The sequence below is a fragment of the Tetrao urogallus genome (genome assembly GCF_951394365.1).
Source record: "Tetrao urogallus genome assembly, chromosome: 9".
In the NCBI taxonomy this organism is placed as follows: Eukaryota; Metazoa; Chordata; class Aves; order Galliformes; family Phasianidae; genus Tetrao; species Tetrao urogallus.
Window position 1 is genome coordinate 2,874,542 of NC_136822.1, and position 19,625 is coordinate 2,894,166.

General features: G+C 45.7%; 2 protein-coding genes across 4 annotated transcripts in view; both read left to right on the forward strand.

Annotated features, from left to right (window-relative positions):
- Window positions 1–340: 340 nt before the first annotated feature.
- DBR1 (debranching RNA lariats 1) lies at window positions 341–6,991 on the forward strand (the record flags this gene model as incomplete). The annotated part of the gene is made up of 8 exons (XM_079539786.1): window positions 341–537; window positions 606–730; window positions 813–893; window positions 1,683–1,768; window positions 2,968–3,192; window positions 4,017–4,097; window positions 5,615–5,760; window positions 6,322–6,991. 8 exons carry the CDS (start codon window positions 341–343, stop codon window positions 6,989–6,991), a joined length of 1,611 nt encoding a protein of 536 aa, XP_079395912.1.
- Window positions 6,992–11,651: 4,660 nt separating this feature from the next.
- ARMC8 (armadillo repeat containing 8) overlaps window positions 11,652–19,625 on the forward strand; it is a gene marked incomplete at both ends in the record, with an annotated part of 61,914 nt that continues 53,940 nt past the window's right edge. For all 3 annotated transcript variants that reach the window (XM_079540024.1, XM_079540026.1, XM_079540025.1), the window contains 2 exons: window positions 11,652–11,696; window positions 13,705–13,781. In XM_079540024.1, coding sequence (XP_079396150.1) covers window positions 11,652–11,696; window positions 13,705–13,781 — 122 coding nt within the window. The remainder of the gene's footprint in view (window positions 11,697–13,704; window positions 13,782–19,625) is intronic.

Genomic DNA, 19,625 nt, shown 5'->3' on the forward strand with positions numbered 1-19,625 from the left:
CGTGGAAAAAGTAAGGAGCGGTGTCATTACGTGACGCAGAAATACCACCCGATGAGTCAGTCCACCGCCCCGCAAAACGAGGAAATCGCTGCTCTGCGAAACGCCACCTGGCAGTCTGCAGGGAAAACGAGGCAGCGGGGTGAAGTCACGTATCTGCTTCGTGCGGGGCTACAAGAAACCAGCTAAAAACCCCTCTGCTGAGCCGCCTGGTACCCCGGCAGCGCACACAGCTCTGCCGCACCGCGAAGAAAGCACAGCTCCCCCCGTAGCAGTGCGCATGCGCCGCGCGCCCCTTCTGCGTCACGGCCTGTCGGCGCCTGCGCGGTGTCCCGGCGGCGGGATGAAGGTGGCGGTGGCGGGGTGCTGCCATGGCGCCCTGGATAAGATGTACGAGACGCTGGAGCTGCTGCAGAAGCGGCACAACGTGCGGCTCGACCTGTTGCTCTGTTGCGGTGACTTCCAGGCCGTGCGCAACGAGGCGGACCTGCGCTGCATGGCCGTGCCCGCCAAGTACCGCCACATGCAGACGTTCTACCGGTGAGTGCCGCCGGCTCGGCCCGCCCGGCCCGGCCGCCCCGCCGCAGCGTGCCGTGTCCCCCCCGCAGGTACTACTCCGGCGAGAAGAAGGCCCCGGTGCTGACGGTGTTCATCGGCGGGAACCACGAGGCCTCCAACCACCTGCAGGAGCTGCCCTACGGCGGATGGGTGGCGCCCAACATCTACTACCTCGGTACGTGCGGCTTCTCCCCGCCTCCCGGTGCCGTCCCCGTTCCCGGCCGTGACGTGCTGCTCCTCTCCGCTCCTCTCCGCAGGTTACGCGGGCGTGGTGCGGTTCCGCGGAGTGAGGATCGGCGGCATTTCGGGCATCTTCAAGTCGCACGACTACCGGAAAGGTACGGCAGGAGCGAGGGGCGGCCCGAGCGGGGTTCGGTTCCCCTCAGCTTTATGTGTGCGTGTCTGAGAGGAGCCGGAGATCGGGTCACAAATGACACCGGGGGTCAGCAGATGGGCAGCTCAGTCTGTCTCACTGCTAAACGTGTGGTTGAATGTATGCTCCTGTCCTGGCATGCTGCTCCAGAGGGGCTTTGCAGGTGGCTTTCAAGCTGCCGAGAACAAAGTAGTTTTTTGGAACACTTAATTCTCTTTAATACCCGTGGGTTTTAACTAAATTTGTTGTTACAGAGCATACGATTTCTTTATCTGGATATTGCTTGTGGGAGATGAGACTTGAGGTGATAACGCTAACTACTGAAACAATAATTTTACAGTTTGTTCTCTGATACTTCTTGTTTCCATCTACTGTACATTCTGTGGCTGTGTCGGTGTGTGTGCAGGCATAGACCTAATGGAACACAGTGCCCAAGCACCAGTGGAATCACCATCCCTGCAGGTGGTCAAGAGGCATGGGGATGTGGCACTGAGAGTCATGGTTGAGCGGAGATGGGTCAATGGTTGGGCTTGATCGTAGAGCTCATTTCCAACGTTTATGACTCTGTGATATTAACAGGCTCAGGCAGATGTTGCGTGGCTGTGCAGCAAATAGCTCTCTGTTATAGGTATGGCATGTGGTGGTGCAGTGTGTCTGTGAGTAAGGAATATGGGAAGGAAGTAATGAGGAGTTCTGTCTCATGTGAGAGAGACAAAATCTCTGTTGGACCACTATTCTTTTCTCAATGTTCCAGGCCACTTTGAATGTCCACCATACAACCAGCAAACGATCAGAAGTGCTTACCATGTCAGGAACATCGAGGTCTTCAAACTTAAGCAGGTTGGTGAAAAGTCTGTGGTGTTTTTTTGTTGTCTGTTTTCTAAAAACAGTAACAAATAAACCAAGGGTAAATGTTATTTGTTAACTTAAAAGTGAGATGTTACAGCTGTTTTGAACAGCTAGATAATAAATCATACAAATAAATCTCTGCTAACTTTATTTTATGGTCATTTTATGGTGCCAGTGACCCCGCTGCTATTTCTTTACCAGGTTGTGTAGCAGTGCAAATTTGATCTGAGGCAGGCAGGAGCAGGAGATACTTTGTTAAATGGGCTGAAGCTCAGAAGGGAACAAGTCCAGCTGTACTCCAGTCATTGAGCTTTGTTAGCTGTAGGAAGATGTGTGCTACTTTGTCTAATGTCTGCGCTGGTTGATACAAGGTTTACTAATCAACCTTGAACCAGCTGGATGAGCTGATCTCAAATCACAGTTGAAGTTTTTTTGCTCCTACAGCTAGAAACACGAGGGATGATTAGCCTTATTATTGATCCTGCTTCCCCCTTTGTCACAAGGGCTGCTCTGCGGCTAAGGATGCAGTGTGAATACATGTATATTTATAATCATCTTGTGAATGATTATTCAGGTAGCCATTGGGTGCTGAAGTGTTTAGAACATACAGAGATGCTAAAAATGGCACAAAGATTTGCTGCCCTTGTAAAGAGTTTGATGCACTTCCCCAGGTTTCTTATTAGCTGGCTTTAGGTTTCATCTAGAAGTGTGCTCTGATACAGCTGATGGAAATACACTGAATGTTGAACCAAGATGTACTTAAGACATTTGACTGGACTTATAAGGGATGCTCCCTTTGAGGAGGAATATTATGCTTAGCCACTATCTCTTCTAAACAAAGCTTTAAAAGATCAGTGAGGAAGTCAACTACTCTGATTGTGCGTACTTACTCTGTAGATCTGGTTTTCAGCCTGTCTTACAAGGTAGCAGTGTATGTAAAACACAGCTGCTGGGCCCAGGAAGGTGCGGTGTGACCCGGGGAGACTAGAGACCCTCGATAGCCTCAAAGGCAGCTGAAAGATGTGCTTGCTGTTATGCTTAATCCCTTTGGAAAGGGAGCCAGGTGCTCACAGCTAGCTGTATCTGATCTGAAGGAGAGCACTTGCTATTGCATGTTGTCTCGTTATGTTTAATTTTAAATTTTTTCTTGTGTGTGCTTTATTTACACGTATGTGTTTTTTGCTTGATAGTTAAAGCATCCAATGGACATATTTATGTCACATGATTGGCCACGGAGCATATATCACTATGGAAACAAGAAACAGCTGCTTAAAATGAAATCCTTCTTCCGTCAAGAAGTGGAGAGCAACACGTTAGGAAGCCCTGCTGCTTCTGAGCTTCTGCAGCATCTGAAACCTAATTATTGGTTTTCAGCACATCTCCATGTTAAGTTTGCAGCTTTTATGCAACACGAGGTAAAGAATAAAACCAAGAGTGTTTGTGTAATCTAATAATTTCAAAAGTCTAATGCAAGTAATATGTTCAGAAAAGCATCTAATTAACATGTATTTGCTTAATAGTTAATATTCAGCTTAAGTCCCAAAGCATTAAGTGGTCCTGAAATTACTAGCTTATGTAAATGAGCGATGTTATAAATCAGAGGTGTTTACCACCTCATCTTCTTCAAGAGCAGCATGAAATAACTCAAGTTACTGCACTTTGAACTTCTGAATTTCAATTTCATAGAAAAGTGCTCTTTTCCTCCTTTATTGGGGAAGAATAAAACTTGAAAACAAAGATAGAGCAGCAAATTGAGGAGGTAGTGGTTAACCTGAGATGGAGGGTGCCGTGAAGTTGTCTGGCTGCCTACAGTAAAACAAACAATTGGTCTCCATAGGCTGAAAGTTATCGCGTTTGTGTTGTTGCTGAAAGCGATGTGCTGTTCTTATTTGCAATTCGTTAGCTGTAGGAATGGAAATCTAGGTCTGCTGGACTTGAGTCTGTTTGTAATTGTGTTAAAAGTTTTCTTTTGGCATCAAAGCTAAACGTATTCAGCTGCCTTGTTTGAGGGAGACCTGTGGTTCTTGCTTTAGCTTGCTGTCATCAGTGTACAAATTTCTGTTAGACTTTTGCTGATATCTGTCCTTCTCTTTATCCTTCAATTTCTTTCTTACAATCCTGTGCTTCTCTATTTCAGAAACTATTATTGTGTGCAAAATGCGCCTTTAGATTTCTGTATATAACTTGTTTGGAATAGTCACATTTCATATAAATGCTGGTAAAACTTTCTGTTTCCTAGACAAAGTCCAAAGAAGAACTACCCAAAGCAACCAAGTTTTTGGCTCTGGATAAATGTCTGCCTCACAGAGACTTTTTGCAGGTGATGACTGTGTGCCATGGGCTTTTTCACTCAAAGTGATTTAAGTATTTGTATGGACTGCTAAGTGCTGGGCTCAGGTATAAGCTGAAGACTAGTTCTGACAAATGGAGGGACTGACAAGAAACTGGGAATTGGTGCATGGGTGGAATTGTCTTTGTAAATATTGCTCTTCTGAGTAGGTCTGGTGTCCTGTCATGCGGGTGAGATGTCTGTTTTCTCCTGCCATTTCCTTCCAGTTGAGAACAATTACTTTTCTTAGATCAGTAGCTCTACCTTAACCTGTACTGAATCTCCTGTTGTGCGTTTCTGATAAAGGTCAGACTTAAAACACAGTCCTGTTTTGAGGCTTTTCTGCTGCTTTCTTGACGTAGTTTGGATCAGATAGTGACTTCCTTCGTGTCTGGATTTATGACTTGATCCTGTTTGAGTTTGTAAGTTGGGTACTGTCATTTGTTTCCAGAGGATTCCAAGTGGCTTCCTAGGAGCGTGGTTCTACTTCAGTTTGATTGGTGCTAGGAAGGGCGATGGAAGGCTGTAGGAGTTCTTAATGGAAGTGCCAAACTCATTTTCTAAATGCAAAATAATATTCATGTCCATAGCCTGTGTATGCTACCTGCAGTGCCATCTGTAAAATGGATGAATCTGAAGCCCTTTGATATGAAAGGAGGGAGCTACAGAGATCTTGTTCTTCAAATGCAGCCAAGTCTTAGTTTTACTTTTAAGTCAATAAATAAAAGCTACTTTAAGGTGAGATGATTCATTATCTGTCCTTAGGATATAAGGTGGGATCTGTTTGCTCTAGTTACTTTTGAAGATGGGAGAGTCTGAGGATGGTGGGCTTTTGCTGTGTGAAAGCACACAGGGCTGCCAGTCCTTGCTTAAAATCATAGTGGAACTGGTCTGCAGTAAGACTACTTCCAGCAGTGTGGTCATCCACCTGTGTTTAGCTGTTTTGAACTACAGTAAGAAATGGAATTGCTTTATGTATTATTTAAAATCACAGCTCACTGCTGCGGGTTGGCTCATCTGAATTGTTTGATTTAGGTTGATGTCACTGAAGGTGAAGTGATTTGGGCTTCAATATGTTGTCTGCTTTTAAAAATATTTGATGTCAACCTCATTGCTGTGCTAAGAATGTACATAGCAAAATAACCATTGCCTTCAATTCTGTCCATGTTTCTTAAAAGACACGGTTTAAATTCTTGCCTTCTAAATTGTCTAACTGTCCAGTGGCTGGCAGCAGTAAGGAGAGATTATTTTTAATTGCTCTAAGATAAAAGAAGAGGGATGTTATGGAAGTGCCTCCTATAATCACTGATTGTCCTTCCTTACCTCCTTGTGGCAATAAGTTCCTAGGTAGTCCTTGAGAGGACTTGTTCGACTGAGGCTACCAGCTTAGTGTACTTCTAACCTGACTGAAACTGCACTATGGAAGTAACGCTTCAAACTTTAATCACTTTCTGGTATCAAGAGAAATCTCTAATCTCTTGGTTTGTTTGTTTGTTTCTTTTGAACAGATAATAGATATTGAGCATGATCCTACTGCAGGTGACTCGCTGGAGTATGATGCTGAATGGATTGCAGTCCTCAAGGCCACCAACAGTCTGATTAATGTGACTCAGAGCTCATGGAATGTGCCTGAAAATAATGGCCTCCATGCAAAGTAGGTAGCATGCAAAGTAGAAAGTAAAGCGTGACTTAGGGAGGCTGGAATTATATGTATGTTATTATTGTTCCTCTGTTCTTCTGCAGTCTCTAACGTTTTTAGGATGTGATAAAATGAATGATTGTAGAATGTCAAATGATTTGGAAAACAAAGGAGATGATGACAAGCTGTGCTTTTAGAGCTTACAACTTCCTTACTACTCTGCACAGGCAGTTAATTTTGTTTGCAAACTTAGCACCACTTGCAGAGCCAAAAATACATGGTGGCTGATTTCTTTGTCAGTTGCTGTGCTACTGAAAATCAGGCTGGATTATGGGGTGGGGTGGTGAATGCTCTCTGGGTTGGCTGGCATAATACACAGACCCTGCTGGGGAGAGCAGTGTCTGTATTGCCCTAAGGTAATATGCTTTCCAGGAAAAAAAAGTTTAAGAAACTGTCTGTGTAAGGTGAATTTGTTACCAATGTTTAAACATTTTTCTTTGCAACGAGAAGAGAAAATAGCTTTAGATTAGCTGCACTCTTTTTAACTTGATGTACTTACTTGATGAACTTACTTAGGTGGGATTACAGTGCAACAGAAGAGGCCATCAAGGAGGTGTTAGAAGAACTGAATCATGACCTCAAAATTCCTTGCAACTTCACCTTGACAGCTGCTTGTTATGATCCCAGCAAGCCCCAAAAGAACATGGAACCGGTTCACACCATCAATCCACAGACCACTGAGTTTTGTGCCCAGTTTGGCCTCACTGACATCAATGGCAGAATCCAGCAGGTTAAAGAAGAGGGCTCAGTACGTGGAGAGTATGAAGAGGAAGAAGAGGAAATGGACAGCAGTGGGTCAGCAGAGGAACCTAGTGAATATAATACTGATAACTCTGGGCTTTCGTCCATTAATCCAGATGAAATAATGCTGGATGATGAAGGTGGTGATGAAGATTTGAGCACGTGTTCCGTAGATCCTTCCCCCGATCATCCTCCTGAGTTTTCTGCAAGTTTTTCTGACATCAGGATCATGCCAGATTCCATGGCGGTATCATCTGATGATGCTATGGACTCCACTAATGAGGAACTGGAGAAATCTGGTGTGAATAAGCAGGTGGAAGAGAAGAGCTTGAATGAGAGACCTTTAAAGCGTGTTAGTGGTAGTGAAAATGGGAACAGTGGCATTAAAATTAAGAGAAGGAATCAAGCCATCTATGCTGCAGAGGATGAAGATGAAACAAAATAGCACTACATGATTTATAACTAAGTTCACTCCCCACCTATTTATGCGATGGTGATGAGAACTATGGTGAATTGCTCATGCTTTTAACATTATTTGATCTTAATCATGCTGCTTCCTTCAGCTGAAGAGGCACAGTGTACCTCTTGCAGGGAAGAATGTTTCGCTAGATTAAACACTTCAGTCACAAGTGAAATTCTGTAGCAAGTACTTTGTCAAAGGATTTAAGTCATGTGTAATCAGTTGGTTTTTGCTTCAGTTCTTGGTTATTAGTTTTTACTCAGTATCCTGTGCTGTACTGCTATACAAGATTCACCATGCTTGTTTAACGAGAGCTCTTAAACTGTAACTGAAATCAAAGTGAGGGGATGTTTGACTCGGGAGATTGAACTATTTGCTTTTATTGCTTTTGTCTTGTTTTATACTGATATATTTTTTTTAATACAAAGTAGCATATGCAATAACTCTATGGGCTAAATTTGAAAGCAGAATTCCCAGGATAACAAAACATCAGTTTTGGCTGCTTCTGGTGACATTTGTGATGTAGAAAAGCTTCATGGTCAAAAACAGAACTATGTGTATTGTCTATTCTAATATTTTTTCAGTAGAGAACCATGTCTCAATTTGTAGCATGAGTTTTATGAGGACCATGGAGGACTACTGTTCTTCAAAACTCACGTGCTGTTTCTTAAAAGTTGAGAAACATACCTTAAATTAAAATGCAGCTTTGTAGCTTCCTGAATGTGAATGTCAGCACAGTCTCAATTCTTACTAATTAAGGTTGTGCTATCATGTAATCTGATAGTAAGTTGCTTGAGACAGCAATGCCTACTGTTATCTTTAGCCTACATTTTTGCCTGCTGCTCTCTTTGTTAGTATGCAACTTGCCCAATTCTTAGAGCTTACCTTGGAATTTTCCAAAATACCATTAATAAACCTGAGGGAGAACAAGACCTGCCAGGATATAGATCTTGGAAATTGAAATCTCATTTCTACTCTTCTGTTTGCTCTGAATTACTAGCAAACAAATCACGTATTTATGGCCTCAAAGGCTGTAAGGATAACAGAACTTAATGGATTAATTAGAATGATGTTTTTAAGTACTATAGACTGTAAAACTAACGGGTCTAATGACATGTGAAAGTTCTACTGGTGTTCTGAAACTCTGAGCTTTCAGAGTCAGAGGGATTTCCTCAGGACTGTGCCACCCTTGGTACCAGAAGTTCCTCCGCTGTGCTTTTATTCCTCTAATGCCTGAGCTGTGTGAAGTTGAGCTGAGTGAAATGGATTGGGGCTATGGGTTGTAGCAGGCAAGCACTTCAACTTCTGTCTTTACCATCAGTTTCATGTTCTGAGATGCATTTTGTTTCTCAGCAGTTCATTATGGGGGAAAAAACAGCTTGTAAGTATTCAAGAGCTAGGGAATGTCAGTGCTCCCCACAGTTCGGATTATTTATACTGGTGTGCTGATACCATTAACATCCTGTTCTTTGTTTCTCCTCCCCCGTCAGAGGACAGTACTTTATTCACTGAGTTGTAGGACAGTATTAATGCTGCATCTCTATGTCTGTCACAACATCCACCAAAGAGAGCTATGGTAAGATAGGATGAAGGATTGGGAGTGTGTAGAGTAAACCTCAGGTCATCTGAAGTCACCATTAAAGTCACTAGGTTACTGAAAATAGTTGAGTACCCTTTGGACTCCTGGATCTGCAATGCACAAAATCTTAATGCCTGTGTTTTCCCGCAATCTGAAGATTATAATAGTAATAAAGTATTCCATCTGTAGTATCAGATGCAATTTGGAAGTATAAAATAGAGTAAGAACTTGGAAAAACTACTCAAGGCATAGGTTACCTTTAATAGCCCATTTTAGTCTGGCTTTCTGTGTCTTTGGTTGTCGCACCTGCCCTTTTTGCTTAATGAGTTTTGGCTTTCCAGAAAGCAGGAGAACGCCAAGACAGAATACTAACTTCTGGATCTCTAGAGATTCAGAATCTCCCTAGAGGTGGAGGGCAGATGTTGAACTCTTCAGGGAACTGCTTGCCAGGGTGACATGGGAGAAAGACCTGGAGGGAAGAGGGGCCTGAGAAAGTTGATTGGCATTCAAGGACCATCTCCTCCAAGCCCAGAAGCAGTGCACCCCAAGAAGAAGGCATCAAGAATGGCTGGAGGCCTCAGTGGATCAACAAAGATGCTCCTGGACTTGCTTGAGCTCAAAAAAAAATAAATCTGTAGGGAGTGGAAGCAGGAACAGGTTTCCTGGGAGGACTACAAATAAGTTGTCTGAGCAGCCAGAGATCAGGTTAGGAAAGCCAAAACCCAAACAGAATTCAATCCAGCCAGGGACATGAAGGGGAACAAGAAGAAATTCTACAAGTTTATGAGTGATAAAAAGAAGGTTAGGGAATATGTGAGCCCTCTCTGGAAGGAAACTGAAGATCTGGTCATGAGGGATACAGAGAAGGCTGAGGTGTTCAATGGCTTCTTTGCCTCAGTCTTCACTGGCAAGGACTTAAGCCACACTGCCTGAGTTGCAGAAACCAATGGTAAGAACTTTAAGAAGGTAGATCTGCCCACTGTAAGTGAAGATCAGGTTTGAGACCATCTAAAGAACCTGAAGGTGCGGAAGTTCATGGGACCTGATGAGATATATCCACAGGTTCGGAGGGAACTGTTGGATGAAGTTGCCAAGCTGCTATCCATCATATTTGAAAAGTCATGGCAGCCTGGAGAAGTTCCCACTGACTGGAAAAGGGGAAACAACCCCCATTTTCAAGAAGGGGGAAAAAAAAAAAGGTCCAGGGAACTACAGGCCAGTCAGTGTCATCCCTGTGCCTGGGGAGCAGATCCTCCTGAAGACACTACTAAGGCATGTGGAAAATAAAGACAAAGTGATTGGTGGTAATTAACCAACATGGCTTTACCAAGGGCAAGTTGTGCCTGACAAACTTGGTGGCCTTTTATGATGAAGTTACATTATAAGGAACTGATGACATCTACCTGGACTTGGACAGCATCAAATGCTTTGCACCACATGAAATCCTGGTTGCCAAATTGAGGGAAAATGGCTTTGATGAATGGACACATGGACAGTGGGATTGAGTGCAACCTCAGCAAGTTTGCAGCTGATACCAAGCTGAGTGGTGCAATTGACACTCACTGGAGTGAAGGGATGCTATCCAGAGGGACCTGGACAGGCTTGAGAGGTGGGCTTATGCCAGCCTTGTGAAGTTCAACAGGGCCAAGTGCAACATCCTGCACGTGGGTCAGGGCAGTCCCAAGCACAGATACAGGTTGGGCAGAGAATGGCTTGAGAGCAGCCCTGAGGAGAAGGATTAGGGAGTTTCAGTTGATAAGAGATTCAACATGAGCCAGCAATATCCACTTGCAGCCCAGAAGGCCAATTGTATCCTGGGTCACATCAAAAGAAGCATGACCAGCAGGCTGAGGGAGGTGATTCTGCCCTTCTACTCTGCGCTCGTGGGACCCCGCCTAGGGCACTGCATCTACTTCTGTAGGCCCAGTAGCAGAGGGATGGGAAGCTGTTGGAGCAGGTCTAGAAATGGGCCGTGAAGATGATCAGAGAGCTGGAGGACCTCCCTTATGGGACAGGCTGAGAGAGTTGGGGCTCTTCAGCCTACAGAAGGCTCCAAGGAGACCTTACAGCAGCCTTCCAGGATCTGAAGGGAACTACAGGAAAGATGGGAGGAACTTTTTATAAGGGCAGGTAGTGACAGGATGAGGGGAGATTTAGACTAAGTATTAGGAAGAAGTGGTGGTGAGCCATTGGAACAGGTTGCCCAGGGAGGCTGTGGATGCCCCCTCCCTGGGAGCACTCCAGGCCAGGCTGGATGGGGCTGTGAGCAACAACCTGGGCTATGGGAGGTGTCCCTGCCTACACCAGGGGTTGGAACCGGGTGATCTGAAAGGTCCTTCCAACCCAAACCATCCTGTTTCTCTCTCTCTCTTTTTAAATGAAGCATAATAGCATCCACCGAGCAGAGTGCAGATGTAAATGTAATTAACACGTATTTTTTCTACCACGACCCACAGCAGCTCCATGCCCTGCGTGGCAGCTATCTGCGTCCCCCGCGGCACCCCTCCCCACAGCCTCGTACGCGTAGCTGGCATTTCTAGCTGTCAGTTTGATGCGTGAAGACCAAGTACTCCACGAAAGCACGTAAAAAGCTGGGGAAAACTACCGCGGCTCAGTCAGTTCCTAAACTGAGCAGAGCGCTTTGCGAGAAGCGTTAGGGCAAACAGCCAGCGGTCGACCCAACCGGGAAGGAATCCCCCCTCCTGCTTCAGCCCCAGCGAGGGACGGGCGGGAGGAGCGCCGCACGGCCGGCGTTAAGCGCGCCGCAGGGCCCTCCGCACAGGCGGGGTTAAGGCCGCAACGGGGCGGTGGCGGCGCGCGCGTGCGCCTCGCGCCGAGCCTATCGCGCACGCGCCGCGGCGGCGGGCCGGCGGCAAGCAGCGGAGTTTCGGCATCGGCCGATTCGCCGCCCGCGAGGCCGCGGCGCTCCGCCCACCGCGCACCCCCCCCCAGCCCGCTCGGCGGCGCAGCGCCCCGCGATGAGGCCGTGCCCGGCGGCGGCGGTAGCGGCGGCGTGCGCGTGAGGGCGCCGCCGGCGGAGCTGTTGGTGCGGCTGCGTCCGCCAAGATGGCGTGCGTGCTGGAGGCGCCGCTCCGCATGAGCGTTCTCTCGGTGAGTGCCGCGGCCCCTCGGCGCGGCCGGCGGGGGCCTTCGGAGCCGGGGCGGGGAGGCGGCCGCCCGCCGCGGGGCCGGGCCCGACCTCGGGCCGCGCGAGCGGCGGAGAGAGCCAGGCACCAGACCCGGCGCTTTGTGCGGCGCCGGGGGGGCGCGGGCCGGGCCGCGCTGCGAGGCGGTTGTGCGGCCGCTCCCCCGCGCGCCCCGTCCCGACGACTTCTCCCCGCGCGGGGCTCTCCTCTCCGCGTCGGCGGCTCGGCACCTCGCGGGTCGCTCGGCGCGTCCCCCCCACCTTCGCCTCCCCTCCGCCCCTTTCCTCCGGCGGTACCGCGCGGCGGCGCTCGGCGGGTTGCGGCCAACCCCGCCTGGCCCTGCCCGCCCCCACGCGGCGGGGCTGCCCGGGCCGTGCGGGGAGGGGGCGGGCGGGGCGCTGCCGCTGCGGAACGGCGCGTTCACCTCCGTGCCGAGAGCGGCCCGCTCTGTTTGTCCGGCGTAGCGTTTCTTGCTAAGCGAGAACCCCGCGAAAATGATGGTGTTGGGAAAGCGTTCTTTTTTTTTTTTTTTTTTTGGGTCCCGCCCGGAGGACTTGGTGGCCTCGGTATGAACGCCCTTGTGCTCGTTGCAGCCCCAGGTTATAAGTGAGGTCCCCCCAGCTGATAAACCAGGGTGTTTTAGAAATGGAAGGCAGGGGGATCTCCAGAATCCAGAATGTCTGTACATATAAGTATATGGAGCGGGCAGATGGAAGTTCCCTGTTGTTCTCAAAAATATTGTCTTCGCTACGTGGAGGATCACGGAAATCCCAAACTGGAAAGGGCCCATAAGGGTCATCAAGTCCAACTTCTGACTCCACGCAGCACCACCCAAAAATCAGACCATAAATAGGAACAACTTACCTGTGGACTCGCCTGTAGGACTTACACAGTTGTGTAATTGAAATCATCTGCAGGCTGAGGGCTCCTGCAGCCTCCAGGCTCTCCTTTCAGACTTCTGTGAGACCCCAGCACGCTGCTGGCAGTTCTGCTGTTTCCAAGAAAAGAGGCGCAGGTTTAGCCAAGAGTGGATGCTTGCAAAGCAATGGAGTGTTTGTAGTTCCTTTATAGCTTCTTTCAATGAAAACTGTTAAGGAAAAAATGGGAAGAGTATAATAAAATGTTGAGTTGGCAGAATAGAAAAAAAAAAAAAGTGAGATAATGGAAATACATTCTGTCACGTGTTTGTGAGAACCCAGAGGGAAAATTACCTTCCCCTTTCCCACCCATGTTTTTTGGAATGCTTTCCATCTCCAACTTTGGATCTTCTCAAAGAGAATAAGTCATTGGTGCACAAGTGTTTGGCTTGCAAGCATGTCCTCTTGCTGAGATGAGAGCTCACTTTGTCTGATACAGTAGGGATGGGGCTGTCATGGAGAACATTGTGCTGCTGCCCCACTGAGGTTGTGTGGGACAGCAGCAGGTCTGTCAGGTGACTGTTTTCTGCAGTGGGTAAAGGTGATAAGGCGTCCTGCAGTGAGATGTCTCAATACGAGCTTCCTTCTCTTCAAGAGCTTGTTTGTCAGCATGGTTCTTGAGCAACAGTAACAGCTCTTAGCAAGTGTTTCTTGCAGGAATTCATGGTTGTTTTTTTTTCTTTTTTTTTTTTTTTCTGTGTAGTAATCGACACAATAAAATAGGAATTGAAGGTAGTACTGATATCTGAAATATATCTGACCCCTTTTCTGTGTCCTGTTGGTAACCATACAGGCACCTGGCAGCACTCCGTTAACATGCTTTGGCTTGTAATGTGCTGCTACCCACGTTAAGTACATCTTATTCTTTAACTCACACTTAAACACAGGGTTAATTCTTTGTGCAGATGTTGCCCAGCAGTAACATACTGCACATTTGAATATGATCCTGTGGTTTTGCTGCTATCTTGCCTGGTAGGTTTAGTTATTCCTGTTTAACAGCCATTATATGAATTGATCAAAAATATTTAAAAAACAATCCTCTTTTTTCCTCTGCAGGAGGTAACAGCCAGCAGCCGCCACTACGTCGACAGATTGTTTGACCTGGATCCCCAGAAAGTCCTGCAAGGTGTCATGTAAGTTATCTGAAAGGCTCTGGGGCTGTTGGGTGAGCGTAAGCTGGGTTAGCTGCAGTCCTGCCAGCACTGGCGGTTGGGGGAAGAAGCTCTGTCTCTTTAGAGAAATCTTGTTGGGGATTTTAAAACATACATGGTAGCGCTGGCTGAACACCCTGTTACTTTGTGGTGCATATAGCCAGCCTCCCACTTGGCAGCAGTGAGGCTAAAACGTTCAGCAAACATTCAAGAAAAGTTTATAATCCATTTCTTCCTTTAGGCTACCTCCTGATTCTCTTACAAATCTACTTTCCTCTTGCTCTCTTCTTGTCCTCTGCCAAGTCATCACACCTGCCTCTTTTGTTTTCCCCTGCTGCTACGCCTGAGTGTTGATTTTTTCTGATGCATGGCTTCTGTCAAAATGAAGGGATTTGCAAATAGAAAGAAAATACTTCCATAGAAATAAATTCTGATGCAAATTATATCTCAGTGTTGCATGCCAATGACAGTGGGAATGATGGAAAGATTGAGTAGAAGTTTTGCCCTGCTGAACGGGTAGTAGAGCTGGTACAAAGGTCTGTTTCCTTGCTGGTTTTGGGCTATGCACTCTCCGTTGTAATCACACAGCAGGTCCCTTCTCATGTCTGACTTTGCTGACATTGGGCCTTGTCTGCAGCTTGCTTGCTGTGGCTGACTGGCAAAACGTCAGAATGGAGAGGATCAAAAAGCCAGGACTGCTGGTTGTGTCATTTAGGACAACCTGAGGTGCTTCCAGTAGTAGATTAAAAAAAAAAAAAAAGTATTCAGGAAGATGTCCTGGGGATAGGATGGACAACTTATCAGCATTACTTTTCCCCTGAAATGCATGAGAACCAAAGCAGGTGTTTATATAAATGTCTTGAAAACTTTATTTGCTGAAATACACTCTTACCTGTACAAAAGCTTCTGGTACATTAGTGTACACATTCTTGGGTCCTCAGCTGTTCCCTGTAGAAGAGTCTGGCATTTCTTATACCCCCTGTTCTTATTCCTTTGCTCAGGAAGCTGGGTTGGATGGTCTCAGGGGTCAGAATGTTTCCATAGGCCCATGTGGGCTGGCTGAACCTCCTTGGAGGTGCTTGAGCATGGGGTGGTGTGCCCTGCCCGCTCTGCTTTCTTCTATTAACTGGAAGCCACAAGCATTGGGATCCCTTCCCCTCTCTTTTGGGGTGTTATTTTCATCTTTTGCAGTGATTGTCCAGAACCAAAAGTCTTGGGCAATCGATTTGTCTTAGCTAGCATTTGAAATTCTTTCTGTTGTCTGTGCATGACAGTGAATTTTATGCTGAGCTGCCTTTTGGTTTTTCTGAGATCTGGAATAAAATTGATTGATCAGGGAAACTATCTTGCTGGGCTTCTCCAGTTAGTTTATAATCTGTCCATTTAAAGACAGCAAAATACCAGTTTATTTCACAGTAGCTTTCTTTACTGGATGCCAGTTTGGTGTCCACTTTCCAATATAGAAGATGTTATGCTGCTCTGTGTCATGAAGTTCTCTAAGCTTGCATCCGGTTTTTGATCACACAGCTTTTTCAGCTCTTCCTTCTTCTTCAGTAGCTGAATGTGTCTGTTGTGATATGTTCTTTGCCTTTTGGTAATGTGAAGACCACCAGCCAGTGTCTTTGAGGCTGAGCTTTGTACAGGAGCCATTTCTTCTCAAGCAAATGCTCTGAAAAATGGTGAGATTGTAAGGAGGGGATGGAAGATCTGTCCTTTTAAGAATGGCTCAGTGCTGTGGAGGTTCAAATAACTGTTAGAAACTGCTGAAGGAATTTACGCTGAAGTTATCTTCTCTTAGACCTTTTAAAGCTACACATCTGACAGGACAAGTGCTTCTGAGGAGTGCAGGGGAAAACAATCACAGGGCAGATCTGGTTGGTAAGGTAAGTTAGTGACTGATTAAAAACCTGTTCCTGAGAGTACATCTTTCTTGATGTTAAACAAATCCTTTGTGATGGGTTTATTTTCCAATTAGTGGATGGCTGTGATACAGTCCAATTGAAGGTATAAAAAAGCCTCAGTCCAAGATTCTTTTTGGGCAGAATAATACAGCTTTGTCCTTCTTCCTTTGCCCTGCAGTATCAGAAAATGTGTTGAAGTTGGAATTACCTGATATGGGGGGGTAAGGTGAGGTGGAAAAGGGTGTAGGGGTGGAATAGGCGTGTTTCAGAAGCTCTACCAAGTATTCTGTGGAATTCACTGAAAATCTTTGGTTCCTAAGATGTGCTGCTTTTTTTCCCTCCTCCTTCCTGGCTGAAAGTATGGGTGACCTAGATTTTTATTTTGATTGATGGGGCTGTATGAATATCAAGGATAGGAAAGGGCTGTCTTAAGAGGCTTTGTTTCTGCAGATTGTCTTCAGTTACAGTAGCTCTGTTCTTCATATGCTATTAAAGAAACTTGAATGAGTAACCTGGGCTTGGGGCTTTCTTTTAATTGCATCCTTTTATATTTTAATGAAAAGCAGCTTCTGAATGAGGTTTGATAAAGGTAAAATTCAGCTAAATGCTTCCTGGACTTGAAAATCATGCCAATCCAGTTGTGGTCTTGTAAATGGAGAAAGCTTATAATTAGATATTCTGAAGATGTACAAACTACCGAATGTCATCTCTTTTTTTCCCATGAGTTGTCAGAGAGGTAATGTTCAGAACTGCCTTTTGCCCACACAGCAAAGTCTTGCCTGGCCAGGGGCTTTTTGGTTTTCCTCTTTGTGGGAGAAGCGAGAAACCATGGTCCAGTTTTACATGGAACTTTTGTTTGCATCATTTCTATTACTTTCATCTTGGTATTCATAGTTTGGAAGGAGAGAACTGTGCACACCTGCCTGTAAATTGGTGACTTCAGTTCAGGATTTGGAATTTTGGGGTTTGTTGCAAGGCTGACTATACAGCCATCTTCTGTAGCTGGTGCAGAACTGTTGAAAATGTGCAAGGCCCATTTCTGCATATCCACATCTGTGTGGAGGTGTGTGCATTCACCTTTATAAATGAGGAAACTTAAGGTTGTAGTTTCCTTCTGTAAACATGAGCTGTACATTGAGTCCATGCTTATGCTTGAGAGGTCTTACAGGTTTGCTTTGTGTCTGCTTAAGTGCTCTTCTAAACCTTTAATCTTCTATGTTCCTGCCCTACAGTTCACATCTCCTCAGATACGCTTTGCCTGCATTTGGCAAGGTCAGCTATAATGTCAGGTGAGCAGATACTGAACGTATTTAATGTTGGGAATCCATAGACAACCCCGAGCTGATGTTCTAAGTGATTAAAGACTGTGTTCTCTCAGATGTTCTCTTCAATACTCTGTCATTGTTGGCAGAGGAACAGAATGTGGACAGCTCTGTAAATTTCTGTGTTGTTTGAAGAGCTCCATCCAATGCTTTGCTGTGTGGCAGCATTTTAGACTACCATTTGGTTTTCACCCACTCTTCATCTCAGGGTCAAACTTTGTTCAAATGCAAGACTGATGCCTATTTCTGTCCGCTGATTTCTTTGCTGGTCAGAGACATGTTTGAGAAATGTTTTGTCATGCTTACAGTTAGTGTGATGTCTTCAAAGAGGCAATCTGTCATCTTAGGGAGTGATGTAAATGCCATCTCAGTGGCTGATTTTGAAAGGAGAATTCTCTCTGAGAAATCTGGCTTATTCAGGGTCCCAACTGTTTCTCATCAGGCTGTTCCCCTTAGCAATCATAGGTTGTCATTTTGTAAGGCTTGTAAATAGTCATGGTGGTGTGCTGAGGATTCCCATGCTCCTGCTGTGCCTATCCTTTTTGGATGTGTTTAACCCCAGCAGCTGGAGTTGCCAGACAAGCATTTTCCAAACTTGCATGAACATTTTATTTCTCAGGAAAATGAAGGAATTGTCCTATAGGAGTAGTGCTGGGTGCTGAAGAACTTTTCAGTATCTTCCTTTTTCCCTGGTAGCCATGTGCAGTGCTCTGGAGGGGGGAATAGTGGTACAGATCTATGCGGTATATTTACACCCAGAGGGTGGTGAGGCACTGGAACAGGTTGCCCAAGGAGGCTGTGGATGCCCCATCCCTGCAGGCATTCAGGGCCAGGCTGGATGTGGCTCTGGGCAGCCTGGGCTGCTGGCTGGTGACTTTGGTTAACCTGCACACAGCAGGGGGTTGGAACTGGATGAGCACTGAGGTCCTTTTCAACCCAGGCCATTCTGTGATTCTGTGATTTAATTTGTTATATATATATATATGTTTCCCATGCAGTATGATTTTGAGTGTCTGAGAATGTGTTTTTGGTATGGATGTGCAGGGGTTGGCTGTGGATCCCTTTGAATCGGGCAGTTGTCTTTTGGGGTCCCTATAGGTTTAGGCTGATGGTGTTTAATTGTTATATTTGGTGTTTTGAAGACTGTGAAAATGATATTTTGGTACAACCAAAATGTAGTTGGGTTAACCTAGCCTAAGTCTTGGTATGGAAAATCAGTTATGTGTTAAAAGCTCCTCTGAAGGGCAGTGCACTGTGCTTGTGTTTGGATGAGGATGATTCTGCCTTCTTCAAACAGAAGGTAGCAGAAGGCAGTCACAGGCCAGGAAAAAGAGCTTCTATTTTAAGTAGTAACGCTGCTCTTGTGGGACCTATCTTGCATCTCCTGTGGCAGTTGCTTTGAAATTATTTGGAACACCTCAAACTGTGTTTATTACAGCCATCTTTTTCATTTATTTATTCTTGATATTGAAAAAGTGTTCCAGACTGTAAAATAATCACACGTGCCTGCAGGGAAAGCTTTGTGAAATGGGAACGGCAGCTTCGTGGGGTGGGAAGAGAAGGAATTCCATCTCCAATGGGACACCAAGAAGCCCATCAGCCTGGTGCCAAGAGCCTGCTTCTGCCTCTCATTCTTACTGCCCTGTCATTCTATGAGATGAACAGCACATCCAAAATACACCCAGTCACATTTGCCACCTCTCATTGGGCAATTCTGGACTTGAGTTTTCTGCAGGAGTCATGTTTTATTCTTTGCATACATCCTTGCTTCAGTTTTCACCTGAAAGACTCTGTGAGAGCAGATGAGCTTTTAGAGGCTTGTTCCTGTTATGCTTTGCCTCCCTGCATTTTCAGTCCATCACTTGACCTACTTGGTGTGGTACTCTGTGACAAATAGATGCTCTTTCAAATACAAGTGTGAAACTTTCAGGTGTCATTCTTCAGCTCAGGGCTTTCATCTACAAGTTGTGTAATCTTTAAAGTGTTTTTGTGTAGCATCATTCACATGCTGAGAGAAGAGGTTCCTGACTTTCCTGGTGCTGCAGTTCTTGAGCTGCAGGATAGGGTCTCTGTGGTCTGGAATGCCTGTTCTTTAGGTTGTGGAATCTGGCAGGGAAGTTTGAGCGTGTTTAGGTGAGAGGGAGCTGGGAGCAGTGCTCTGTTTCAGTGTTCCCCTTCAGGAGGCAGGCTGGGGAATGTAATAGGTAGGCAAGTTTTTCAGAGTGGTGGAGGCTGAAAATGAAAGCACCTCAAACGTTGTTTGGGAATGAAGTTGTGTTGTGGGAAGACGGGGTTTCAATATAATAGCTTTTGTAGAGTCAGGTGGAAATATAATGTAGATATGTAGGGAAGAAATGAAGCTATAATGAAGACTTCTATCTTAGAATTTTTTTGCCCATTTGCACTTGCTTTATATTACAACAGAAGGTACAAAAGCATAGCACTGAAGTTTTCTAATAAATTATGTAACTCCTGGTCTAAACACTGGAGGTGGACTGAATTATAGGAAATTAAGTATGCCTGTTGCATTTGGCTAGAAATAATCAGACTAAGAGGGTTGTTTAACGTTTCAAAGCTTGCCATTGCCACTCACAGCACTGACA